Consider the following 26901-nt stretch of genomic DNA (forward strand, 5'->3'; position numbering starts at 1 on the left):
TAAACAAAATGCAGATTTTAGACAGCGTTTTGGTTGTTAATGGAGATTTTGTTTTGTGAGTAGAGCAGAAATATATGTACAAAATTTCATATCCTTACTGTACAAAGTGGGGAGCACTTGCAGGGAGCAACCTGCAGTCTAAATGGTCAAAAAAATGAACGTCATTCTAAATTGAGTCTTTGTCAAAGTTTTGTGAAACATTGTGCTGGTTTTGCCATCTGTCTACTTGACTTGAATGTATGTTTTACATCCAGGTCAAGTAGCCAGCGAGTCTCAAAGATTTTGTTTCCATCACTCTAAAACTCAGCTTTAATGATTCCCAACATATTAGTCGATTCGCTGTATTCATCTAATTCTAAATATCATATTTTTTTCTTCTATTCAGTTGACGGAGACCCAGTTAGAGAGCAGCTACTACAGTCCGCAGAAAGTCAAGTCTCAAGAAGTCCTGTGTTTGGAGCAAGAGGGCATGACTATTGAAGTAAGTTTTCTTTTTTGCATGTTCTGGAAAACTATTGACATATTTGATTCACTTAAAATTGAATGTAGTCAATCAGTACAAATAAAGATGTGATGAATTAAATAAGCCTTAGCTTTGCACATCCACAATTCTTCTTATTGTTATTATTATTATTCCTATTATATATATATATATATATATATATATATATATATATATATATATATATATATATATATATATATATATATATATATATAAATATATATATAAGTAAAAGCTAACCATTGTAGATTTGTTTGATTACTACAGCACTGCTCGTATGGAGCTGAGCTGCAGAGGGTTGAAATAGACATCATATCATAATAGCTCACTAAGTTGCTGTACCATTCAGGAGGTCTACTTCTTGTTGTCATGCAGCTCTGTTCTTCAACGTGTAGTTGTCTCTGAGAGAATTCAGAAATTAAATCGACCATAGATTTGCCTCGCAATACTAGCATTTTTTTAAAAATCAGCTTCCAGCTAACTTGTCAGCATCCAGAACACTACATCTTTTCTCCTTTCATTGTCACATCTTTTTGTATAAACAACATAGTGAATATATTTAATCCCTTTTTACTCCAATGCAAGCACACTTGAACTCTCATCGAAATGCTTGTCCTCACTGGAAGCTCTACATTATTATTCTGACCACACTGTTGGACAGATGCCCACTCGCTACATCTATAAAGCTTCTCTGGATATTTTATCTTAAGTCTGATGTGATCATTGAGGAATCTCTGCCTGAACTGGGCCCAACTCTGATCACTTCTGTGTTTCCCCTCGACGTGAATAATGTCTTTCTTTTCCTGATTACCTGCTTGTTGGAGAACCGCGGGTTCATTTTCTAATCTTTCTAACAGATGTGACAGTTCTGAAAGATTTTCTTTGCCCAATCTCAGTAATTTATGCCGTTGCTGGGAGAATGACAAATCAGCCTGAACTGGGACAAGAAAAAGTGAGAGTGTTGAAAGGCAAAGCAATGGCTAGTAAAACAGGGGAACTCGGTCTTGTAATTATTGTGTGGTGAAACGTAAAGTTTTATGGGTTTGCACTCTGTTTGGTTGTCTGCTGGGTGAGAACCACACCTTACTGCTTATAGAGGCTACTGGAGTGAACACATGCACACACCTCTCTCAGGGGAAATGGAAGCTGTTTGACCCTTGCTCTTTTTAGCTTCATAAAATAAGACCACAGCACTGTCTGTACCACCGACCATTGTTTCCTGGACTGCTCATAATAGTGACAAAAAGTTCTTTGGAACATGCATGCTGCCTTCACTTGCTTAAAACAACAGTTGATTTTTCTTTTTTTTATGAAGGCTTTTTACATTTGGGTTGCAAAATGTAGTGGTTTCTAGTTTGGTTTTTATTTTCAGGTTCTGATGATGGGGGAGCCATTTTTTGACTGTCAGATTGGCTTTGTCGGCTGCCGGGCTCTCTGCCTAAAAGGCATCATGGGAGTTCGTGACTTTGAAGAAAACATGAACCGATGTGAAGAGGTAAGGAAAGCCTTTCAACCTTGAAAATGTAACTGTGGAACTAAATTTGATCTTTCTATTCAACTGCAGGATGCTGTTTTCTTTACCTGTGGTGATAGCCTCAGCAGCAAAGGAATGACTTACCTCACAAACTCTCTTTTCGATTACCGAAGTCCAGAGAACAACAATGTCAGAGCTGAATTTGTCTTGGATGCTGCTACGCACAAGGTGACTTTGTGGTGTCGCTACTCATTAATATTGAGTCATGGTCCATCTAATCACTTAGCCATGTAGAATTTTGTTTTCTCTGCATCATTGAAGAGTGCTCCCTCAAGTACCAAACAAAGGCAATAGGACTGGAATCTTGAAGTCTGCATATGTTTAGAAGGCCATATTTATTAGTTGTGTCTCAGTAATATGCAGTTTTACATGAACATCAGGTGTTTAAAAGTCTGTAGCAATTAAGAAGTTAATGTCATAACAAAGAAAACACCACTGCCCTTGGCTCTGTAAGCTTTTCATTACCTCTCTTGTTTGTAGCTTCTTAATGCCTTTAACTAATGAACGTATTACACCTTTCTAGCATCTGCTCTCCCTTCTGAATTCCATTATCAGTTGCCAAACAAGTAAAGTGGCATCGTCCATATTTCTGCACTGTTGATTATTGATTATTATTAATAAACCACAGACCCTAAACCACAGGCTTTCCTGCGTTTTTGTGGGATGCCATTCCACGTGAGGGTGACGCTGTATTTTGCTTTCACCTTTGCCAGGTCCCTTAAAAGGAATGTTTCTGTCTAACAAGTGGTGTTCGAAGATAACACAGCTCCCTTTTTCTGCGTCACATCTTTTGTGTTGACTCAGTTTAGAAGTGTTCGTGACCCCTACCTAAGCGATTGTTTGTTCATCCATCCATCCATCCATCTGTCCATGCTTGAAAGTCTAAAGAGTCAAAGGTTTAAGTGTTAATTCATTAGCTCTTTTCAAAACCGCCCAATGGCTTTGATCCAAAAGCATGCCAAACCTATTAAACGTGTCTTAATAAATATTAATTATTAACCTGCTCCTCTGATAAGGCCCAATTGAAATCTCTGTTTTCACAAGTTGATGTGAAGTGTTTGTTTTTTTAGTGTGTGTGTATATTGTGCCGTGACATTGATTAAATATAAGCCGGTTCAAAGACTCCAGTATATGTCAAGGAGCCTATGACTAAATAGAGGATTGGATAACTACAAGTTACATCCCAATGGATTTTTAATGTTAGAAATAAAAATCATTCTATGAAAACTCTTTGAGCTTTCTAAAATATGGACCTGGAGTGTGGTCTTTTATCTGAAATCATCTGGCAATCTCAATTCCAGCCCTTACGATGAAGTAATCCTCCTAGCCAGCTGTCCCTCCCTACTTTAGTCAGTAGTGATGAGGTATTATCACACTATCCTGTGTATTCTCGTTGGTAGTGACTAGCGCTGACCACTAAAGCCCAGGGAAAACTCCAGTTTGGGCAAATAAAAAAGAAACAAATATCAGGTAGATAGCCTAATCAGTTTGAAACAAAATGCTATGGCAACCTAAATTGACACTGAAACCATTTGATATTGACCTTTAAACCATCTTTTTCCCGGCTCAATGTTATGTGTTATTATACCCATGGCAGACATTTTTTGGGCTGCATTTAACCCTTGTCCTGGGTATTTTTATGGAAGTAATTGTCATGTGACAGGACTTTTTGTCTGGAAAAAAACCCCTCAAAACATCCCAACAGTACTTCAGGATTCGGAAGGCCATATCAACAAAATGTTATTTGGATTATTTGGTTGCCATTCACATGAAAGTTTGCAGGGTCCTCGTCACATAATTGATAAGAACATAGAAAGATATAAACCACATCCTGGCAGATAATACAAAAGATTTGTTTCATTCTGTACATCTGCTTTTCAAATAGTTCCAGCTATAGATACGTATTCAAATCTGCTAAAATGGATATTTAGCCCTGGCTTCTTTCCAATTCACTCCTCAGCTCTGATTTCAACCTCCTTTGTCGTATCCATGATGACCCCAGTCACTGGTCCCTTCCCGACATATTTACCAAACTGCTTTTGTTTAACAGGAGACCTACACAGAGATAGCAGGCCTGCAACGCTTTGGTGCTTTTTACATGGATTATCTCTACACAATGGAGAACAGCAGTGGCAAAGGTATTGTCCACTCATTCCTCTTCACCGACTTTATTTGCTCACCTTGCCACCTCTTCTCTCTTCCTTTATAGTTGACATGTTCTTTTTCTTCCACCTCCTGCTAACATGCTCCATCTCTCTCTCTCAAACACACGCTCGCCCTCACTGTCTCTCTGTCAAACAAGCTCCCTGGAGACTTCTTTGAGTCACACCCACCTGGTCCTTGACCCTTCTTGTCCTTGCTTTCACCCCAAACTTACCTGGAGGGCAGCTGTCAGAAGTGTTTAGTCTGCTGACACATATTTAAGTTTCTTTTCTCTCTTCTGCTTGTTGAAACACTGTTTCCCCTTTCCTCTCTACCTGTAAGCCCTTGAGAAAGTGGATAGACTTTTCCTGTCTAATTAGGTGTCACTCTTTTTGGCCAGCATTTTTGAGACCAACAGGATTCCTTGTGCCTCACAAGTACTCAACAGTGTTTAACCACGTCTCTGACGTTTGTTCTCATTAAGACATAAAACAAACTACTTGTAGAATTTATATCTTTGTTTTGGCTCACAGTTAATACATAATATAAATCATTGTCGTCATCACGTTTTCTATGTGTAAAAAAACCCCTTCAGTTTCCTAGATGATCTTACGATTGGTGAAAATCATGAATAAAACCTTTTGATTATATTGATGTTCATCCAGCAGATGCAGTTGCAATAGTAATATGCTGATTATGAAACAAATATCCTGAGTGTCTTCACCACAGAGAAGGTGGGGAGAATCTGATTGAGTTGAAAAAACACTTGTCATACCACTTTGCTTTATTCTTCACTTGTGCTTCATGATACTGAAGTGTGGAAGTTCAATACTGAGCAAACTTTGATTTTGCTGTTTTGCTTTTTATGATGCTTCACATGGAGCTTTCTTCATCAGTGAGCCATGTTTCGCACAACAGCGCAAGTCAGTTCATTACCGTTTTCTTCGTTGGTCTTCTTTCAATTCAGACAGGTGGCATCTTAACTATATAATCGCCAGGTGCGCACATATTCTGATCAAGCATGTATTTTTCTGTTGTAATACTGAGAAGTGTTTCGTTAATTTACTTTTAAATGTGTTTTATGATTCAAATTTTAGATTTTTTTGCAAAGTTTGATCAACATATCATAATGCAACCTAAACAAAACTCATTTTTAATGAAAGTACATGGACTGGCCATGCTTTCTGTGTGCTATCTCGAATATTGATGTGACTCAAACAATACATTTCCCATCATTTTCTTTTTTTTATCTTATAAATCTTCTGTTTAATTCTGTCTGTGTAATTGTTTAATTAAGAATGACCTTTGTGAATCTGTCTGACCCAGCTATTGAATGTTCCTGCTGTCAGCTCCAGATCATAATCTTAATTAAAAAACTCATTGATACTGTCACCCGGAGCTGTCAAAGTGATTTGACAGCAGGATAAGTGTCGGTCTCTATCTCCTGTGGGACGTCTGTGGTTACCCTCTTGAGTTGGAATGCTTCTCTGCTGTCAGTATTTCACTGCTTCTCACACACGGGGCCGATCCAGTGTCAACCAAACAAATTAGTCTCTATTGCCAAAGGACTAACATAAACTCTGTGTCAACTGAAACACTAACCGACCCAGGTCACGTTCACCAATGACATCACAAGCATCTTTGTAGAGGTAAATTAAGAAAGAAAAAAAAAAAAAGTCTAAATCCCGCCTAGATTTGGCCTCTTCATCATTTCATGGACCATTCTAGCTCCAGCCATGTGGTTGATATTAGGCCTAATCCTTTTCAGCTCAATCTTTAAGAGCAATGAAAGCGACAATGCATATTACTCTTGTATGTCTCTGAGATCGGTGGCATTCAATTCCTATCCATCAGACATTTCAGCTTGCACACTGCAGCAATAGTGACTTGACTTGTCAGCGAGAAGAATGTTCTGTGCGGTGTTGGAATGTTATGGGAAGGGAGCAAGTGACCATTTGTCCTTTACTTCCTTTTCTGCCATTCATCCACCCCCATCTTTATTTTTAATTTTATTGCTTTTATTGCTGTGGTGCTGAGTCTTTCAAGTGGACCTCTGGAACCGAAGCCTGTGAAGAATGGAAGGACAGCTGTGTGAGAGAAGTGGACATTTGGAATAGTCATCATTCCAGTGGTTGAGGCTGTGAGAGCTGGTCGCTGCTGCTGCTGCTCATTGTTTCAACACAACAGACATTACCTTGTTCTTGTACTGAAGTCAAGAAGAAGTGCAGACCACTGTCACAGACCACAAATCTATTTGTTTAGAATGTTTTTTGCATCATGATTACCTCCACTCCGAATTTGGGATATTTCACTATTCCACATTTATTGGTGTTCGGTGAAGATGAGAAAAATGTTACATTTTCACTCAAACATACTATACAAACTGTCTTAAAGACTAATCCAGCTCCTTTTGGGACTCGTGAATACATCTGTTTTTCCCTCTTCAGCAATTCTCACATTTTTATCATCATTCTGCTATTGCTTTTTCCTCTTAGGATTGCTCCGACATTATTCATTGTCCATGTGCTTGTCAGCCTATCGGATGTCTGTAATCGATTATTATAGTCTTTCTATTTCTGACTTGCTCCTGCAGTTTCATTAGTTTTTCCCTCAGCATTTAAACACCTGTCCTCATTTATTTTTTGCAGATTCTCAAGAATTGTCTTCTGCAGTAACAGAGCAGGTGACACCCACTCTGCAAGAGACATCTATCAAGAGACTGGTCATCGGACCTCTGAACCTCAGATTAAATAGCAGTGCAGTCCATCGGATTCTCAAAATGGTGACGTGTGCCATGGACCACGAGTACGAGCCTTACAGCAAACCACAACGAGGTCAGTCACATTTCACCCTCAAGTCGCTTGGGAATGAAACACAACTCTCCACAGAACTGTATCCTCATCACAATTTTTTTGTGTAACACATCTGTCAACACACAGCTGTACATGAAAGTACTGACCTTATGGACCACATGAGGGAGGTTAAGCCAAACACCTTTGTTATAGATCAAGCCTGTTTCTCTATTAATGAGCTCATCCAAGGGATGTTGTGAAAGAATATAGAATGTGGGTCTGTGAGTAATATCTGAAGCAATAACTTTCATTTTTGCAAAATGATAACATCCTAGAGTTTTGGTTGTGTCAGCATCTGTGATAGATAATGCGCTGTGGAGTAATAACCGTAGTCCTCATGAGTGAAACGTGGTAGGTCAATATTTTATCCTGTTGTTTTATGAGTATATACTGGAATTCAGGATCGCTGGCCACCGAGTAGGATGTGATATCTCCAAACATTGCGCCGTTACTGATACATTCAGATTACGTTCTTTTCCAAGTTCATTTTCAGTCTAATTCACAGTCCTTTTTTAAATGAGTTACAGGAATGGCAATGCAAACCTCCAACAAAATTTCCATTATTAAGACGCTGTGGAAACTACGAAAAAGGCCATAACACAGGAGGCCAGATAAAACAAGCTTGACAAACTAAACTGCCTTCTGTTCATTAAAACTTCAGCATGAGGAAGATCGGTCTGTATTCTGTACTGCACCACCGCACAAAGACACATTCTTAATGACAGTTTTTAGTTGAAAATACAATCTTGTCATTGGAGAATGGTAATGCCAGTTGAAGCTGAGACACAGACAGCAAAATACCATGTTAATCCCTGTCTGGCCACAAGGTTCCAATATTCAAAGATGGCTCCATTCAAAAGGCCGATGTCCCATGCTGCAAAGCAGAAATCATTTTTAATCTGGTCCCATGACTGAAATAACTTCCACAGTCACCAAAACTTCGTCCAAGTTAGTACGTGCTCCTTTTCAACCCTTTTGAAATGTAAGACGAGATGTCGACTGAACTAAATGTAGTGTATTGGAGGCAATGCCAGATGATGTCTGGAAGTGTAGATTATACAAATGTCAAATGTACCTTTTTGTCCCTTGCAGAGACCATTGTGGAGAGCCATGTTTCAGATTCTTTAGAAGAGGTGGCACTCCTTGAAGAATTCATCCCGACCAGACTCACCTGTCTCACACTGCTCCAAGTCTCAATCACTGTGTCAATGGCAGAGTTCAATCTCCTTCACACAATAATGCCCATCATTATGGGAAATAAGGTTGGTCTAAAAAAGACGAAATATCAGAAGTTCATGATATGACGTTTTACTGCTAAAATATAATAATTAGTATTGTTATTCAGAAATGTTATTCAGAAATTAGTCATGTCACTGAATTTGTTTTATTTATTTATTTGCCACATCTCCTCATAGACTTAAGCATGACTGGTTTTGTTATACGATTCATTCTACTTTTCCGGTCTGACACGCTTACCACGATTCCTTTTGTCCATTTAACAGGCTGCTCCTGGAGCGGGCCACATTGCAGGGTTTTCACCTGTACGGCCTCTACCCTCAGTTCAATTCCAGCTGGAGAAGGTCAACATTGAACATACCGTACCCATGTATGCCCAGGAGCTGGTTGCCACTGTGAGCACTCTTAGCCAACCTTCTGACAACCTGCTACATCACTGCTACTCGCACCTCTACCTCAAAGTAAGTGGGGCGACTATCTCAATCACCATTCAAAGTATTAACAAAGCTCTTGGCCCGCATCTCCGTCATGCCACTGAAGACACTGAGAATTCAATAAATGTGAAGAAGCAGACAGTGATGCACCAGATTACCATTACATGTGAACTAGTTCCATACAGAATCTAGACCTCTCCTCTGTGTATTGTATCACTGCACTGCTATAATCCGGATAATAATAATAATAGTAGTGTGGAGGTTCGCAAGTTACTAACTTGTGTGACAATGCTTTTAGTTTCCAGCCAAAAATCAAACATGTGTACAGTTCTTCCAGAAACAGTAAAAACATGTTCTCTTGATTGCACAACCTGTAGTTGCACCATTAGCTTGCACTGTGTGTTAAAAAAACAACAACATTTTTTTCTAGAAAATGGTAAAAACTTTTTTTTTTTATTGTAATTATTTCTGTGCCCGATGAAGCTCTTGGTGAGCTTTTTGCTAAGCCCCTCTAGGTAGTCTGGACAACGTAGCAGGAGTAATCTGGTGTGGTCTAGCCTGTCGTGCAAATGTTTTTTTAAGAGCAGGATGTTTGCGGAACATCATGCTGGTAGTTCTTATCAAGGGGTCGCTTCAGGGTTAACAGTCAACTGCTCAGTGGGCAAAGATCATACTGACCAATCAGCCAAACTTCATCTTCTACTGCTGGATTTGGTTGGGGGATCCTGGAAGGGTGGAGGTCACTCCTGCTGTAATTCACCCAATTCAGGAAGGGATTTAGAATCCAGAGTGGCCTTATCTCCAAGTCTTTATTGACCCCGCCTGTCAAAGTTTAGGTGCCTGTCTTGAGAGCTGCTGTTGGACTTATCTGATAGATAGTTTTTATTTCCGAGAGCTGGAGAATTTTGCAATTGAAATGTATATATTCTCTAAATCTAGAGAATTTCTGTAATTAGCAAATTTTAAACACAATTCAAACTTCGCATGAAAATATATATTTCAACAATGTTAGTGTGTTTAAGATGACACACCTGTATGTGCTTGTATGTGTATTTTCTTCAATTCTCCCATTGACATCGTCTTCATCTTTGTTTCCAGGTTTTTGGGTTCCAAGCAAGCTTGACTTGTCTGGACAGCCAGTCCAGTTTTCTCCCACCGATCGCCATCATGCCGTCCTTCAGCACTGCTCTGTATGGGAAGCTCATCCAGATGCCAGAATACTGGTGAGTTGTCAGGGGACACAGTTTTAACTGTTTTAGGTTCATCCAGGGGAATGAAAAAAAAAAAATCACACCAAAACAGACTATGATGGATGAGTGGCTGCGTCCACACGGACGTCACTAATTTGAACCAGATTAGTTGAAACGTTTGAGTAACACCCATGTGAATAGCAGCTTATTGCTATTTATAGAAACTCTCAGAAAACATACTTGTGCCACAGAGCCCATTTACATGGCTCTGTCGCACACATATCCAAACACCTGCCAAATGTAACATTTCCTGAAACTTAATACACAGTCATTTTAACCACCATAATTGTGTAAATGTAATGAGGAATCTTCTGCCTTGTCCCTGTTGCTCTGGCTGTCTGCAGGTTTGATTAACTTGCAATAACTATATCCTGCCTCTGTATGCTACAGATTTCATGACTTATCAGCAAACTACATTTGTGCCTCTTTCGATTTCAAATTTGTATATAGCTGTCCAAGTTAACTTGGTACAGAGAAAACATTGACACATTTTTGGCTCTCACATGCACGTTCACATGCACTGTGTCCTCTCTGTCACACCTTGCAAGGCCTGTTAAAGCAGGAAAAGCTAAGCACGAGCACTGGCTTGGGAATCGATTTCCCCCCATTAGTTTAGATTTAAACATGTCAAAGAGCTGCAGATGGTTTTGACTTTTCCTAACTTCTTCTCCAGCCAACCATTGTGTCTACTATTAGTGAGTTCCAGAGAGAACCATAGGGTATTTACACAGAGCACTATACCGGTGTGTCTGACACAAGAACCTGGTTCTCTGTTTGCTGCCTTCTTGATCTCCAAGAACTCCTCCTGTGCCTATATCAAAAAGTGGTTTCAGATGTCAAGGGTATGCCATTTTTCTTCCTGACACCCAGTGCTTTTCCTTGATAGACATGTTCCAGATCAGTACCATGCCCTCATTGGTTTCTGCTAGCTGTAGGAAACCAACGTGCATGGTTATCGCCCTTAATAAGCCCTCACATAGCAGTTTTATTTTTGATTTTTTTAATAGTACAAACATTTATTCTACCTCTAATTTGATTAAAAATATTGCTTCCTTGCGCCTGGATCAGCTTTAAATGATATCATTGTCCTGAACATGCTACATATCGTAGCATGTTCTTTCCCTCAAAGAGGTTCATTCTACGTACACCATCGTTTAGCATCATTCAAAGTCAAATCAACTAAAGCTGACAGTTTGTTCCAAGAAGAATGGTGACAAGCAGGTCAAGCTGCACATATCAAAGCAATGTTGCAGCTTTGAAATGTGCTGTCCTGGAAAGTCAGTAAACACGACATGATTGACTCCTGACTTGTCATCCGTGTAATCACAGACAGATGACGAGACAAATCCCAATGTTATGAAGCATTTCTCTTACATCTGATCTCCAGTGCATCTGCGTTTCACATTTTACCTTTATTAGTTATTGTTTCTAATCAGTCCATTCGTAAAAGAAGAACTGAATGGCCATTTCGGGTAATTGGGACCACAAATATTTTCATTTTGTCTCTGACAAATGTTGGTTTGGTTCTGACTGCGCTGCATGCGAATTTCAAGATCAACTGTTGATCCAACTTTGATTTTTCTCTGGGGAATTGAGTTTGAAGGAAAAGTAAATATCAAATTAATCACAGCTCGAGGAGCTTTTGTGGTGATTGATAAAAGGACTCGATAGATCTTGCCAACTGAACAGTTAAAAGCCTTTTTTTTTATCATTTGCTTACTGTGCTAGTAATAAAAACTCCATTGACAAACACTTAACTATTGCAAATATTTGGAGCTATGAGTGCACCATTGCCACCTCTGACTGTGGAAAAATCCTAGTTGCCTTAAATAAAGCAAAATCAATGAACAAAGCAATGTGGTGAATATTTAACTAAAAGTGAGTGTTAGCTGTTAACCAGTAAGCATAAATCTTTTCAATCACTGTCACATTTGTAAAACAGGGTGTGGAAGCGGGGGTGTAGATGGTTGCTATGACTTGTGCTGACTGTGCCATAACTTTTATTTAAATGCAACCAATTGGTAATGTTGTCAGCCTGCAGGCAATTGGATCTCCTGAAACATTATAACACAGTTTATAAGTCAGAGTTTTAACCACTTTATTTCTTTTGTTTTACTCTCATCTGTGAAAAGTATTTTGCATAGCTTGCACGTTTAAGAAAAGTGACGGACTAAAAAGACTTGAGACTCACCCCCTGTGTTCTGCTCCCTGCAGCCGTCTCAATTTTGTGCTCTAACAGTTGTAACATGTAACAATCCCAGAGCAGGGCCACCTGATAGAAACACTATATGGAGGCAGGCCAACACAGGGGCCCACCAACTAACATACCATCTAACCCACCACAGTCCAGGCTGTTCACATTGCAGGCAATAATTCAGCCCCATGTCGGCTTTTATGTGGCATTTTAAGCAGCCCCTGTTTCTCGCTCAGCTATTTCTGTGAGGATAATTTCTTAAGCCATGTGGCATTACAGGTGCATGTTTTGTAGCCCCGAAATGCTTTGTGTGTGTTTCAATGAAGAACAAAAGTTGCTTTGCTTTGATATGCAATTATTGTTTCACTGTTGAAGGTGGTCAATGGTTTGGTCAGTTTTTCGGATTATAAGAGGGTTTTTCAAGTGAAGTGTAGGAGTCCATTTCTGTGTCTGGCGCAGTAGTCTAGACTGTAGATTAGCTCATGTGCTGATTTATTGAGGCATCTGAAGCATGAGGCTTCTGGTGTGATTGTAATGCCTCATTACTCCTGCTCATAGTTAGTCATAGTGCTAACTCCTGGTCCACGTCTTAAAGCACCGCCAAGAATCGCTCTCTCGACAAAATGCTCTCTGTGTCCTTCAGTGGCGAACCACTGAAAACAAAGTCAATGTGCAAATGTACACGAGTAGCATCCACTAGTGAGAACACTGACTGTGGCTGCAAGCCATTTGGCAGCCCTTGAAGTAAATGGGAATAACCATTTTGGCTTTTGCAAACTGATTTGGGAGTCGCTCTTGGATGGAAAAGTCGATTTCATTGCTCTCAGTATACATTTGTATGACGTCTGACAGGTCTTGTGAATGATGTCACACACACAGCTTCTGGACGGACCGCTGTTCAACCGTCAATTAAGCTTTGATCAGTGTTGATTTCATCATGAAGTAATCGCTTCTATTACTCATTCAACACAAATGAGATTTATGAAGCCTTGGGTTTAAGTCTGAAAGTGTTTGTGATGAATTGTAATTGAATGTGTGGTGGCTGTGGTCATGCTCAGCTGAGAGCTGTGGTTCAGAGGCCATGGGTGCAGCATTGAAATAATTCTGTTGAACAAGGCAGTGTAAGAACTACTGTCAGCCTTTCCCTTTCCCTTTCCCTGTTTTCAGAAGGCTGGAAGGATAGAGGCACACTCTGTAACAAGTGCGCGCGCTCTGTATTAACAGGTGTGTATTAGCAGCCTGGAATTACAAATGATGTAATTTTGTTCCATTTCTTTCTCAGATGGATTGTAAATGGGTACAACATCGTGTTTCTTATGGCACAGCATGAAAAGTATTTGGGCATAGAGGTGAACTTGTTTCGCTTTGCCCACTCCCATTAATCAATGGACGCATTAGGGTTGCATGTCATGGATAAAGTTATTCTTTTGGTTGTGCAAAATTCAAGTTCTTACGGCAGCTTAGTAGCCTCTAATGAAATTGTGTACATAGGTACCTAAATAGGCTTATAAAGAAAGCAGCTTTTTATTTCTCTTTGAAATGTCTCTACTCTCTGTCTGATCCTGGGGTGTTGCCCTCCTCCAATGTCTTTTAAGTTTGCGCTTTTTGTCTATTTATGATTTCTTGACTTAAAAATTGATCAGATTTACAGTCTGTCAACACGATACATAACCCAGTTCTGGGAGTGACAATGCAATAATGTGCAATATATTAAAATATAGTAAATTGATGATGATGATATAATAATACAAATAACAGTAATAATAATAATAATGGTAATAATACCACCATCTTCATTGTTAACTAGAGCCATTATTTTAAAGGAAGAAATGTCAATATATCATTAGGGATTATATTATGTTCAAATTAGTCATATACAGTATAACGTTTACAATGAAATGAAATTAAATGGTCACGTTAGTACAGCTTACAATAACGTCTTATCCAGGCTTGATCTGGATGTCTATCACAAGGAGCTGTAGGGGGATGATCATTAACTTTTGGTTTTTGATAGCTTTAAAACTCATCTCAAAGATCTCAAAAGCAAATGCACTTAAAATACCAATTTATTATGCCATAGAGTATTTGTGTCTGTATTTTATTGACACAGAGTGAAAGTAACTCTGTTGAGTTCATGAATGAAAGTAAATGGTGAAATTGAAGATGTGTTTGGTTGACAAGAAATGTCTGAATTAGTCATCACCACAGCCAAAGTTCTCAGAATGAAGAAAAAGTGGGTAATGGGAAGGAGTAGATGGATTATCAACCCTGAGTGGATTATCACTGATGTGCATTCCACACACGTAATGTGATACTTTGCATGCCTTGTTGAGTAGAAGTAGTGAAATTATTTACTGAAAATAAATCAGGTCTTTCTGTTGAATATTTCATATCTTTTTGTATCCATAAGTGGAACCACAGCTGGAAGTGTTGGAGTCAGGAAGCTGTACACACGTACATACACTCATACTGCTTGATGTGTTTTCCTTTAACGGCTGATGAACCACGTCATTGCCATTTTTCTCGCCTCGCACTCTGCAGCTGTCTGCACAACTTGATTAAAACATTTTTTTTAGTAATCCCTGTGTAATGAAGCCCTCCTCTGAGAATGTATGTGTGTGCACTGTGGGTTAGAGGTTCTCCAGATGGGTGGAAAAAAAGTTGGTCTTTGTACTCATTTGAATCTGTCTTTAGTTTTTTTCTTATACAAATAGTTTTGGGTGTTAAAGGCAGAGATTTTTCATAATTTCATACAAAAACATTTAGAATGAAATATAACAATATTAAAATTCACATTTTCTAGCTAGATTTCATCTACCGCCATCTTTCACTTCAACCGGGGTTCTACTCAAATCTTTGCTCCTGTATTTTAGGTCGAGGTCAGTCACCATGGGCAAAATTTTAGACAGACTTTGAACATCTGTTGAGGGCTCACTGGAACACTGTACATTTATGCTGCCTTCTCTTATTGCTTATTTTTCTTTGATAGCCATGTACAATGTATATTTCACTTTATGATAACTTTATTTTAAGTCTTATGTCTTATGTCGTAAGTCTTAGATGTTGACAGGGTGGCTGACTCTTGAAGACCTATGAGTGCTTGGCTTTCCCTCCTTTTCCAGGCTGATTCCCTCTCTAGGCTTTTTAAGATTAGGAAACAATGCCTGAGTTGGGGTTTTGTCTTCTTTACTCTGGGTGTTGTTTGTACTAGTTAATTAAGGGAGAGTCGGATAGTAAATGTTTGTAGAAACTTCAGATAACTGGTTGCAAACCTTCTGTTTTATCTGGCTGACAAATATGTCAATTTATAACGGATTAGATTTATACCGTTGTCCCTCCTCGCTGACACCGCTTGGTGGTCATACTTTGGACAGCCACTTAAAAGTTGACAACATTTAATTTTATTTTTTTATTTTTAATCTATGTTGTCTCTGTCTTAAACCACTGATGTTTATTGTAGAAAATAGTCTTGTAGTTTAGTGGAATTTCCCCTTTCGTTGCAGGAAGGCAGCACCTGTGCAAAGTCTTTTCTCTGTGGTCATGTGAACCGCCCTTCAACAGCACACATGGAAAAGTACCAAAACTTTGATTGTGAGACATTGTGTCAACAAACACTGAAAGCTGCTCTCTTGAATATGATGTCAATCACGGCATTCTGGGTCAGCAACTGTCCTTGGTCAATAGTGCTGGATTGTGGTCAAGTCACAAAGCCACTTGACCACAATACAGAACATTATTTTCTAGTCAGATATGTGGCTTGCCAGTATGGAGTGTTTCCATGACTTAGAATAGGGACCAGTCGAGAACAGATCTGTGCTTGATTCTGACGCCATTGTTTGAGGCAAACATATGGATTTATGGAGACATCAACGTTTTGACCCGTGACAACATTTTCAGTCATTTTTCTGGTTGTGTTCCTTTTTTGAGCACAAACCGACTGTTTGTGCACATGGAAGTGGCACTTGAACGTCACGTGTTGTGATGATGACACCATCTGGGCATTTCCTTTTACATTCTCCTAAACAGGAAGGAGACCTTAAATTAGAAATGCTACGGCTTATCTTCATGTGAAAGTTAAAAAAAAATGTATTTTGTTTTTTGTTTTGTCAGCAATTTTTACCATTTTGACAAGAAAAACAATCAATTTCTTTGGAGTCTCAATGTTTTGAGCTGCAAGCGGTCACGACCCATTTGCCTAAAATAATTCGCTGCTGTTTTATATCCCCACTGAAGTTTGTACATGGAGGAAGCAGACAAGTCAAAAGGAAACACCGCTGGTATGGCACTAATGACTATGACTCATGCCCTCTGCACAACACCAAACTCTGTTCTACGTGTTTCTGACAGGGACAGTGGACAGGCAGCCACTGACTGTATCCTCGCATGCAAGTTTGTGTGTGCGCATTCATACGTTTGTGTGTATGGGTCTGTGTCCGAGTTATGAGTGAGTGTCCCATCAGATGGTAACCTGACAATCAGTGAGTGCACAGGTGACAGGCTTGGAAATTAACCCTCATGTTGTTGAAATACATAAATGCCCAAAAGTAAAACACCTTATTTTTTTTATAGCTCCTGACTAATTTTGATTTCCTTTCAACATATTCCTGGTGATCTCTGTTTTTCACTGGATAAGTTACTGACTGTAAGCACTACCGTGAGGTCAGTTTCGGCTCTTTCCAAAGACTACTCAGTTCATGCCAAGGACATTTTTTTATTAGCATTTAAAAGTTCAAAAGCTGGGAAGCCAACCTTTTGTTGCTTTCTATATAAACAAGTATTTTTTTTATTGAGTTGTCTGACTGTGTAGACTGGAGTTAGACATGTTTTTTAACTCTTTGGCTAGACTGTATGGTTGTTCATGCTTTTTACGATTGTGATATTGATTGGCAAACTCACTGAAATGTCTTTCATTTTCAGATAAGAAGTAGAAATAGTGTGCAGTGTTGGCTGCATTTGGCCACATCTTGTTGATGGCAAAGTATGCAGTAAAGCAGGAAGAAAGTACACTAATGGCAGCATTTATTATAGTCCGGTATTCCTCTTATCACCGTGCCTATTGCTGCTTTAACGGCGAGTCCTGGTATGATGGGTTGGTGATGATGAGGCTGTCTTTGACTGACGTGGCTCCATGGTGATACCCTTTCCCTGCCTTGACATAGTGATGATTATTGTTGTCTGGCAGAGTGTGAGCAGCGAGCTCTTTGTCATGTCTTCTTACAACCATGAGAATCACCAATAACTTAAATATGGTTTTCATCCCCTAAAAGCTGGGTAAGAGTGCAAGTCTTATGTGTAGGAAATCTGTTTACCACATTTCGGCGAAAAACCACCACCCTGCCAGCTACCTAATGGAACCTGGTAAGTGTCTGGTCGTCCTCTGCTGTTAGCATTCCCAAAATGCCCTAATGAGAGTTTCTGCTTCTCATTTAATCCCAACAGCCAAGTTAATGTTAGCAAACAATTGAGCGTAATATAATAAATGCAGGTGCACAATTAAAGTTTCAGACGACCGCATGCCCATGACAGCTTGCCTGCTTTAATGCCATAAACACAGGAATAAGCCAACAAACTTTAATCGTTTGCCAGTCTCTCCATTGAAGTGGATGCCGAGGCACATTTGCTCTGCATGTGGGAACACTGTTGTTACTGGGTGCCCTTCACTTTCATTTGCTCAATATTTTGCTGTGCACGCACACATGAAAACACATGGAACCTTCATGATTGATGTGTTGTTCTATGGTCCGCAACAATAGTGATCTCCATAATAGAATAGAGTGGCATTGCATGCGCCGGGATGCTGCCAAATGTGCCACATGTTCCAAGAATTGCCACATGTTGCTGTCTAGGTAAACTTGCTGACCCTGTCATGATTGAAGCTTTTTTTCTTCACGCTTACATGTTCTTTTATCAAACCCGTGCTTTATGTCTCATACCCCCCCATCCCAGACAGCAGGCTGTTAAGAACTCTCAGTTCGCCTGTGTGCAACTAACTGCTCATGTCACCCTGGCGAACCACCCAGGAGCAGAAGAAAGGGAAAGATAAAGAGACAGAGAGAAGGAGAGGGAGGGAAGCAGAGGAGTTAAACGATTGCAGAACTGCCGAATGGCGGGAGAACCCCATGACATATCCCACACTGTCTGGTTTCAAACCAAAATGGATGTGTGAATAAATGCAGTGTGATGCTTGTTACTAAGATGCATCAGCCATTGCTAGAATTCGTCACCATTCTCTTAATGCCACTGCTCTGGTGGGCATAATTTTTTTTTTATTTTTATTTTTCCTGACGTTATAGTATGGAGTCAGAACATGCACATGTGCACACCCACTGAAAGATGATGTAAGGCTATATATGGGACGTTGCCAATGCCAAAAATCCTGTGCACTGCCCAGAGAATGGAACCAAATAGGCTTGTTTTGTTGTCTGCATGTCCCTGTGTATTTTTCCAGTCCAGGGATTTTCCCTCTTCACTGTTGCAGATGGTCGGCTGGTCGGACACGGGATCACACACACATGCCTTTGTGGCATTGAAGGCATGAGAAGCATATGCTTGTTTTCTCATGTACCAATGAGACGTAGATGTAACCATCATTTAAGGTGACCGTTATTAGCTGAACCCTCGAGTGGCATCTTGATGTGTGTCTTTTGTGTTATATTCCGGCTTGTTTGGAAGGGGATAAATGAGACCGTGGTCCAGTAAGGTTTTGATAGACGGATGCTTGGAGGACTCCATCCAACTGTACTGTGACCTCATCTCCCTGAACGCACCACTCATCAACTTGTCAGACACACATGCACACACTTGTGCACGCACACTCACACCTACATGCACAAACACACAGACAACTGGTGTGCTTCGAGAGACAAATGATGTTTAATGCTCTGAGATCTTTTTCAGAGTCAGGTTTCTGGGTTGAACATCTTTTCACATAAATCATCCACATAATTTGACGGAGAGTTAGAAACAGGTTTGTGGCAAAGAGGCAAGTCACATCAAACTGCGAAGCTTGGCTTGCACTCGGCTACTACTGAATTAGATTTTGGAATGGACTCATACCGTTTCAAGGAATCAACAAGCAGTTTTATACTTTCATCTGACTGTGACAGATTTGTGGAAGTTTTAAATGCGATTCTTCTGTTTGTTGGGTGTGAGGATAATTTTTGCTCTTATATGTTGATCAAGACGGTGGTGCCATGCTTCCATGGTACACCAGATCGTGCTTCTCACGGAGTAGGAATGCTAATGCCCTGTAATGTATTTGTTTGTTGTCCCTTTGCTACAGGATTCAGAGATCCGCTGTGCCGACCACAGAGTTCATTTTTGAGCTCCCACATTTCACGCTACAGGCTACTAGGGCCCAGACTCTCGTGCTCCAAGCCATCTGCCAGAGCTGGACCCTCCAATGCAGCAATGGAGCAGCAATGACTTTCAGCGAAAGCCTCATCAGCGAAGTGTTCAAAGCCCAAGGTAAAGTTCAGTATTGTTATTTTGTAATGAAAAAGTTATATACCACAACCATGCTGCTTCATCTATACGTTTATTTCATGTAGTATGTTCATACTGAGACAATTTCAAAGGGATGTTCTCTGTTGTAAAAGTTGAACTTTGTCAAGGGTTTTGTAAATATGTATTTGTAGCAAATTTGTCTTAGGGTGAGCAAAGTATTTTCCGTGTAATTGAACAACTGATGGAACATGAAATTACAAGGTGTCACGCCTCATGTCATGGACATGTTGTGATACCTTTATTTTTGAATCAAAGTTCAGTTAAAGAGATGGCTCGGCCTGATTTTAATGAAACAGTAGCTTTTCTTATGACGGTAGCATCTGGCCATCCCTCTGGAGGACCAGAGTTTTTCCAACTCATTAGGATCATGTTGTGTGCTATGCCGTCAACATTCCCCCTTGGCCAAACGAGCCTAGCTACCTTTTGCACCAGTGTGTAGCCGCCAATTTTTGTTAAACTGGTCTCCTGTGGAGTGAAGTCAAATATTCCTCTCCCCTTCACTCTGCCTTTCTCTGGTGACTGTGTTTGAATAGCAACACAGAGAAACATTTTCACATCTGGTTTATATGCTGGCAGGTTGGAAAGGACTTGGGGGTAAGCGAGGGGGTGGGCTCAGCAGGCATAAAGTGGAGGGGAAGGGGTGATGTGTTGTGTAAGTATCTGTTTAGTGGGGAAAAAACTCCACAATCATTCCTATGATACAACCAAGGATGTCTAGGTCTGTGTTGGATCGGTGTTGAAATAGAGTAGTGGTCACAGGCTGTAGACAGATGGAGAGCTAAATTTTTGCTCTGCTGATTTGTTGACATGAATCTAGAATAATTATGTTCAGAATCTTGAAACTTGTCATTGCTTCTGGTAAGTTAACTGTGCACTAGTAAGTAAGAAACACGTACACCACAGCTGCTGGTTTTATTTTTTTTTCACCTTTAATTTGTCTGTTTTCATCTTTACTCAGACATTTATGTTGAATATGCAGCATGTCAAATACAAAACCCATTTCTCCAAACTTTTCGAGTTGGTGTTTTTAAGTTGTGGAAGGTGTCCCATATCAGAGAGCCTTGCTGATAACACAGATGGTCAGTGTCCTTCACCGGGAAGTGTTCAAGCTTTTCATCCTCCTACAAAGAAATCCCAAGCAGGAGGGGAAAACTCATTAAGACATCAGTTTTAATCTCAAGATATTGAAAGGATGGTTAAAGGTTTCCATAATAAAATATGCTCCAATTTAAATGAGCTGCCTGGGACCGGAATACAGCTGCAAGAGGTGGAAGCGTGGTTGAGGAAGTACCAGAGCATTTGTTGTTGTCCAGAATTTCCTCAAAGCGCAAATAGTTGTTTTTTTTATTTGTCAAAAACATACTGTAGTAGTGCCCAAGTTCGTTGAGATGATTTTGGCATTGTCTTTTCATCTTTTGGTCATCATTTTGGTCTTCAGTATTTTTTCTGCATTCTGCATGCACTGTTTGTTAGTTGCCAAACCATGTTACATTTTCCCATTGTTTATACTTTTGGGATACATTTGTGGTTTGCAGTAGCGGCCACGGCAGAGTCTGTAATTTCTGCCTATTGTGGCTTCTGGCCACTTCTAACCTCAGTTTAGCGACTGACTGACCACAGTGACCTCCCTACACACTTTTTGAGTCAGGCCATTGTGTGGCCTGTAAGTGTGTCTTGTGCAGAGAATGTGTCCCGTTATGGGAAAGTACTCTTTCCGTTGATATGGGAAATTAAAACACACTGGTTTTTCAACTGCAGTCTCAGAAAAAATGCTGATTTAGATATTTTGTTTGATTGATTAATGTTGTAGCACTTCTTATATGAATCGTTCCATCCTTATCCAAACACTCATTTCAAAAGTAGCATTTGTGGCAGCTTGCCTACCAATAGTTAGTTCTATGTTTCTTCTCATGTTAGGGTTTCTTACAGTTAAAACAACACATCCTTTTTACTATCATTGTTTCTTCACACATCAATCCAATCTTAGATCTTAGCATAGACCACAGACGGGGAGTCTGAAGTTATCATTGGCACTCTTTTATTTGACTCAAGCCAGTGTTTGGTGGTGACATGTATATCACATGGCCACAAATGCGCCATTGCTGCATTGCTGTTGCACACCCTTATGCTATAAATTGCTTGGTGTGTTAAATATATTTCATCAGGGTGATGTGTTTTATTGCTTGGGGACAAATTGTATTTTATAAAATACCACGTCAACAACAGTTTTTACGCTTTTTTGCACTGCTTGAAAAAGGCTGCCCCTGTCATGGCCAGCAATTCACATCCCTGTGATCTTGCTGCCTGAAAGAGTATGAGTCTGACGCAAATCCCCTTGTGATGCTGCTGCCCAATCAATGTTGGTAATAGCCCTTTGAGTTTGCTGTTCAAAAAAGTCCCCACTTCCATGTAACTGTATCGCTGTAGATACCTGATACATTTTGTCATGACTTCCAGAGGGAAACTGTGTTGTCTGTAGCTCTATGGAAGTATAGCTTGGCTATTATTTGTAGTGAGTGGTTTGCTGGAAGTCTCTAGGTGTTCATGATCTGACCAGGTTATTATACATCTTTTCTTTCTTTTTTTTTACTGTCAGTGCCTTTTGTAGTAAGAGTACATATCATGTTGTTGATACTAACTATTTTGATTTTGATTATGAACATTTTCAGGAAATGTCGATTGGGAAGAGGAAAAAATGTATTCAATTTGGGGAGTGATCTGGATCGCTCTCTGGATACAGGAATTTTTGAAAGCATTCATTATCATTGGGAGATGCATAATTTCTTTTAAACAATACTTTGTCATTGGGACATTGTGTTGCACTCTCGGTAGTTTTTTTATGTTTCTCCCCTCATGACAGCATGTAAACTCAAACCACTCTGTGCTGTTGTTTGAAGTCAGTTCAGATATCTCTGATGGATATTCTGTCACTTGATGTAGTCTGTTTGTTATGTAAAATTAGCTGCTCCTCTTCTTGTGTTGGAATTTGTTTGGGTGAGACATCATGAGTTGGATCTATTAATCCAATAATCAGCTGCTCAACCATTTCAGGTAAACACAATAATACTCTGCAAGTATCCCTGTTTTGTGTCCAAGCTGAAGTGAAGTTAAGTTTGAAACTTACTATTTATACTGTTTTCCTGTTTGAATTTTCTAACTCATATGGTTAATGTTTTCTTTATTCATCAAAAGAGACATGAGGAGTATTTACCTGATCATCATCTGAGGACACTGTTTATATTGTTGGTCCCTTTGCATTACCCTGTGATTAAAATGAAACAAAGACACAAACCTTAAACTTTTCTGGGTTTCTGGTTGTCAAGGATGTCAGTAAAGCGATTCGAAGCATAATGTAATCCCAGAGATGTCTGTTTCAGTCAAGCTTGGCCCGTGGCTTTGGGTAGTCATTCTTTTTTGAGGAGGTAATATATTGGTTTGTGTCTGTCTGGTTATCTCTTTCGCAGATTGACATAAAGGCAGGAAGAAAAGTTAAGTGTAGGGGTCTATTCCATCCCAACACAACCTCATTCATGACATTTAGAACATGTTGTCAGCATCAGAGAACCAATGGATAACTCTAAAACCAAACTTAAGACTGCGCTTGTCAATGCAAACTTCAATGAGCCACAGACGTACTTGCTTTCCTCTGTGTATTGTGATTGTGTTTTAAGTCAAACCAGACACCGGCCTCAGTCCATTGCTTTTGTCCTCCCAGTGGTTTCTGCTCTTTTTCTGTCACTCATGCTAATAATAGATTCCAGCAACATTGATTTAGAACATAAGCCTTCTGTAGTCTTTTATGAGTAATCACACCCAGACATTTGTATATTTAGCCAGATCATGGCATGTTTAGTGGTTGAGTTTTGCTCCTTAATGAAATGGAACCACAGCCTGCGTCAAACCCAGTCCCCTTACAAAGGCTTACCTTCTATCTGCGTGCATTTGGGTTAAATGTTTGATGAAAAAAATCTAAACATGGTGAATGTAAATGGTAAAGAAATGCAACTTCACATCAGCTTTTTTCCGCAATAAAGCATAATTCTTAATGGTAGGAAATACAATTTGTTCTCAGACCTGAGTGAAAACTGCAGACTAGTGATAAATGACCTCACTGTATTGAATGTATTTATCATATACTTAGCAATACATCAAGAAGAAGAGTTAGGCATTCTTCTCCTTAAACTCTTGCCCAACCTTGTCCGCTGGTGTTTCTTTCCCATGATGGTTTGTAACAGCTTGTCAGTGTTCTTCACCTTAACGTATCTTAGTCATCCTCCCTAGTGTTGAGACTTCTCGGTGAAAAGTTTTGCCTGATGCATTGCCCTTGCACATCTGGTACATCTAACCTGGAATGTATCTAGATCCCCACAACATGGTGGCTTTAAGGTCTCGTCAGGATATGTCTTGAGATGTCTCTAAATATATCAACTTGCCTCCATGTTATCTTTCACAGTCTGCAGAATTGGTTCCCTACGACCCACTGGTTGTTCCATCCAATGGTTGTGATGATCGCAGACATGTCACAGAGTTGTGAATCTACTGTGAAAAACTATAGTATTTAAAATTTTGCCTCATAGTGGCGAATGACTGAAAATTCAAATGTATTGTACCCAGAAATGGTTATGAGTTATTGATGCGTGTTGAACAAGAATATTCATGAATGATAGCAGGGTGAGCAACTCCGAAGCAACCTTATGGTGACGTGGAGCCACGTGGGGTGTCGTGTCATTTGCTGTGGTTTGCCGTTTCAAGCATCTTTTATTGTTTGACCACATTTTGAATCTGTTCCTAACTGTGGCTTCGACAGGGCTGCATTGGCCATTGGATATGTGGGATTGGAATTCAAGAGCTCTCGTTCATAGTTGTGCTTTAAGGTCTTTTACTTTACTGATGAGTAGCTGGAGTTTTTCCTCAGCTCTCCATGTACAAGTCGCACTCCTTCATTCTCTTTAGCTTCCCTCCAACTGGCTCTCTATGACAAAATCTTCTCGGTTTGTTCAGTATTGTAGTCCAATGACCCCTTTTCACTTTCAAAGCCCACTGCCTAGGCCCATTAGTGTTGCTCAAATTGCTTCCTCGTGAAAACTCCCTAATTGTGGTAATTCGGTGGCAGAGAGAACCGTAGCCTGAATGAGCCGAAAACATGTGTCACTTCTGTAGCAGGCAGACAGAAAAACAGGCAACACCTGGAGGGTATGGAAATCAGGAAAATTGTACCCCCAGCCTCTGCAACCACCAACACTTAGGCCCATCACTGTCTGTATATCCCCATTTACTGCAACAAGTACCACTTGCTCCCATGTCTGCTTAAGGTTTCATGTGCTTGTATGCCAAGTTAAGCCACTGGTTTTATTGTTCTGTCCGTGTGGCCTGTTTTGATCTATTTCTCACCCTGGCTCATATTTGTACCTATAAACTTGATCTACATTGACGTTTAATTATTTTGATGGCTTTTTAAATCTGCTTTTTTCAAGGGTTTCTTGTGAATCCCCCCTATAATAATATGAATGATACCAGATAAATCTATATAATTAAGTAATAATAGATTGACAGTTAGTGTTGTTTAAATAATACAATGTAATTTGGTCACTTTTTTAATGTTTTTTTTTTCTGATCCGGGGAGTCTTTTCTTATCTTTTAGAACTCTGCAAGCTATATTGAAGAAAAAAAAAATGTCTTAAGATCCAAGTTACATTTTAGCTGTGTGTCAGCCTCTGGACCTGAGCCAGCAGACCTTCTGCTCCTACTTACTGCTCCTGCTTCAGCCCCTCCCGACACTGGAGACAGTTATTGTTTCTGCATCACTACTTAATGGTTCAGCTGGCTGGTCTCAGTCTACCCTGCTTGTCTACCTCTACCTTTTTTACTCGAAGTCATTGCTTCTGTGAGCCAGACCTTTTGCTTTGAGGAAAGTCTTTTTCTTTTCTGCATTTGACCTTTGGTGAATGGGCGGTATGGTGTACCTTATCTCAATGCCATTTAGATTATGGTGCCCATCTTAATGCATGTTGGATTTGTTTTATACATGCATATGAGGAATGAGAGGTTGACCTGGCTGTGTTTGAGGCAGTAATCGCTTTAGAGCAGTGATACATTACAGCTGTTTCAATTAAATCGATTAACACTTTAATATGTCTTGTTGACTTTGTAAATATCTGACCAGGGTATCTGCAATATAAAGTGCCTACTTCTGAGGGGACGTTCCACTTGGCATACATTCACTTACAGTATTTCCTTGTGATTGAGCATAGCTCAAGAAGGAGTGGCAACGTGAGTCTGACAATGGTAAACTTGACATCAACTAGTGGCCACTGTGGGTAATTAGGTAATGTAGGTAACTAAGAGTGATCAACAGTGTGAAGTTAAGTAATTCCATTGTAAACAAGTCTTGTAACAAGTCTTTACTAGTCTGGTAAAGAATTAGTAAAATGCATCTCAGAAAAAGCCCAACCAATCTAATCTAATGCAATATACGATAGACAACTAGAGCCTGTTTTTTGAGTGAAATAAGAGTGGCTGGGTCAGAACCTTACACGCATTTAATGCCCATTATCTAACAAATTATTATTATTTATCATTATTATTGTCATATTATCTTTGTGATGTTAGTTTTTTCAGCCCTACTAAATATAATATATAATACTATTTTTATAAAATACTAAATTATATATGCACACACACACACACACACTATTGCCATCTCTCATTAACACACCAATAGACTGACATAGTGGCGGCAGTGTCAGACACTCACCTAAAACAAAAAAGCTCCATCCACCTACGACTGCACACACATCTCTCCTGTTACACCCCACCTCCTTCTCCCCTTTCCGTTATTCTGCTGTTTTCTTTCTTCATGTTTCCACACTCTATGTTCAGGATGTCAAATCCAGCTGCCCGCCGTTGCCCTCGCCGTGTTTGATGGAGTGCCTTAGCCTCTGGCCCCAAGCTGTGTGTTTATGAACTCCTCACACCTGCCCTCGTTTGACAAATAACAGCACCACACACATCCATTTAACTCAGTCACATGTAGACCACTCACACGTCTGGTTGTAATACACACACTCGTGCATTATACACATAAACCATACTAAATAACAAAGTTCATGTGGGCAAACTACCAACCTGTGTTTTTCTCTTCCTGCATTCCACATTTTTTTTAATAGTCCTAACAGCTGGCCAAAACATTGTTAGGAACCCCCCCCCCACGCACCAACTACCACCCTAGCAGGTGCGCCATGGCCTCTT

The 26901-nt window shown here is 39.8% G+C and overlaps 1 protein-coding gene across 5 annotated transcripts in view; it reads left to right on the forward strand.

The window, feature by feature from the left end:
• The window catches only part of LOC128767966 (intermembrane lipid transfer protein VPS13B-like), a 252311-nt gene that overhangs the window by 26870 nt on the left and 198540 nt on the right, over window positions 1–26901 (forward strand). For all 5 annotated transcript variants that reach the window (XM_053880402.1, XM_053880401.1, XM_053880404.1 and 2 more), the window contains 9 exons: window positions 386–481; window positions 1878–2000; window positions 2070–2207; window positions 4090–4177; window positions 6830–7015; window positions 8126–8295; window positions 8536–8730; window positions 9802–9926; window positions 19430–19614. In XM_053880402.1, the coding sequence (XP_053736377.1) occupies window positions 386–481; window positions 1878–2000; window positions 2070–2207; window positions 4090–4177; window positions 6830–7015; window positions 8126–8295; window positions 8536–8730; window positions 9802–9926; window positions 19430–19614 (1306 nt within the window). The remainder of the gene's footprint in view (window positions 1–385; window positions 482–1877; window positions 2001–2069; window positions 2208–4089; window positions 4178–6829; window positions 7016–8125; window positions 8296–8535; window positions 8731–9801; window positions 9927–19429; window positions 19615–26901) is intronic.

This window comes from Synchiropus splendidus, chromosome 12 (genome assembly GCF_027744825.2).
Source record: "Synchiropus splendidus isolate RoL2022-P1 chromosome 12, RoL_Sspl_1.0, whole genome shotgun sequence".
NCBI classification, from domain to species: Eukaryota; Metazoa; Chordata; class Actinopteri; order Syngnathiformes; family Callionymidae; genus Synchiropus; species Synchiropus splendidus.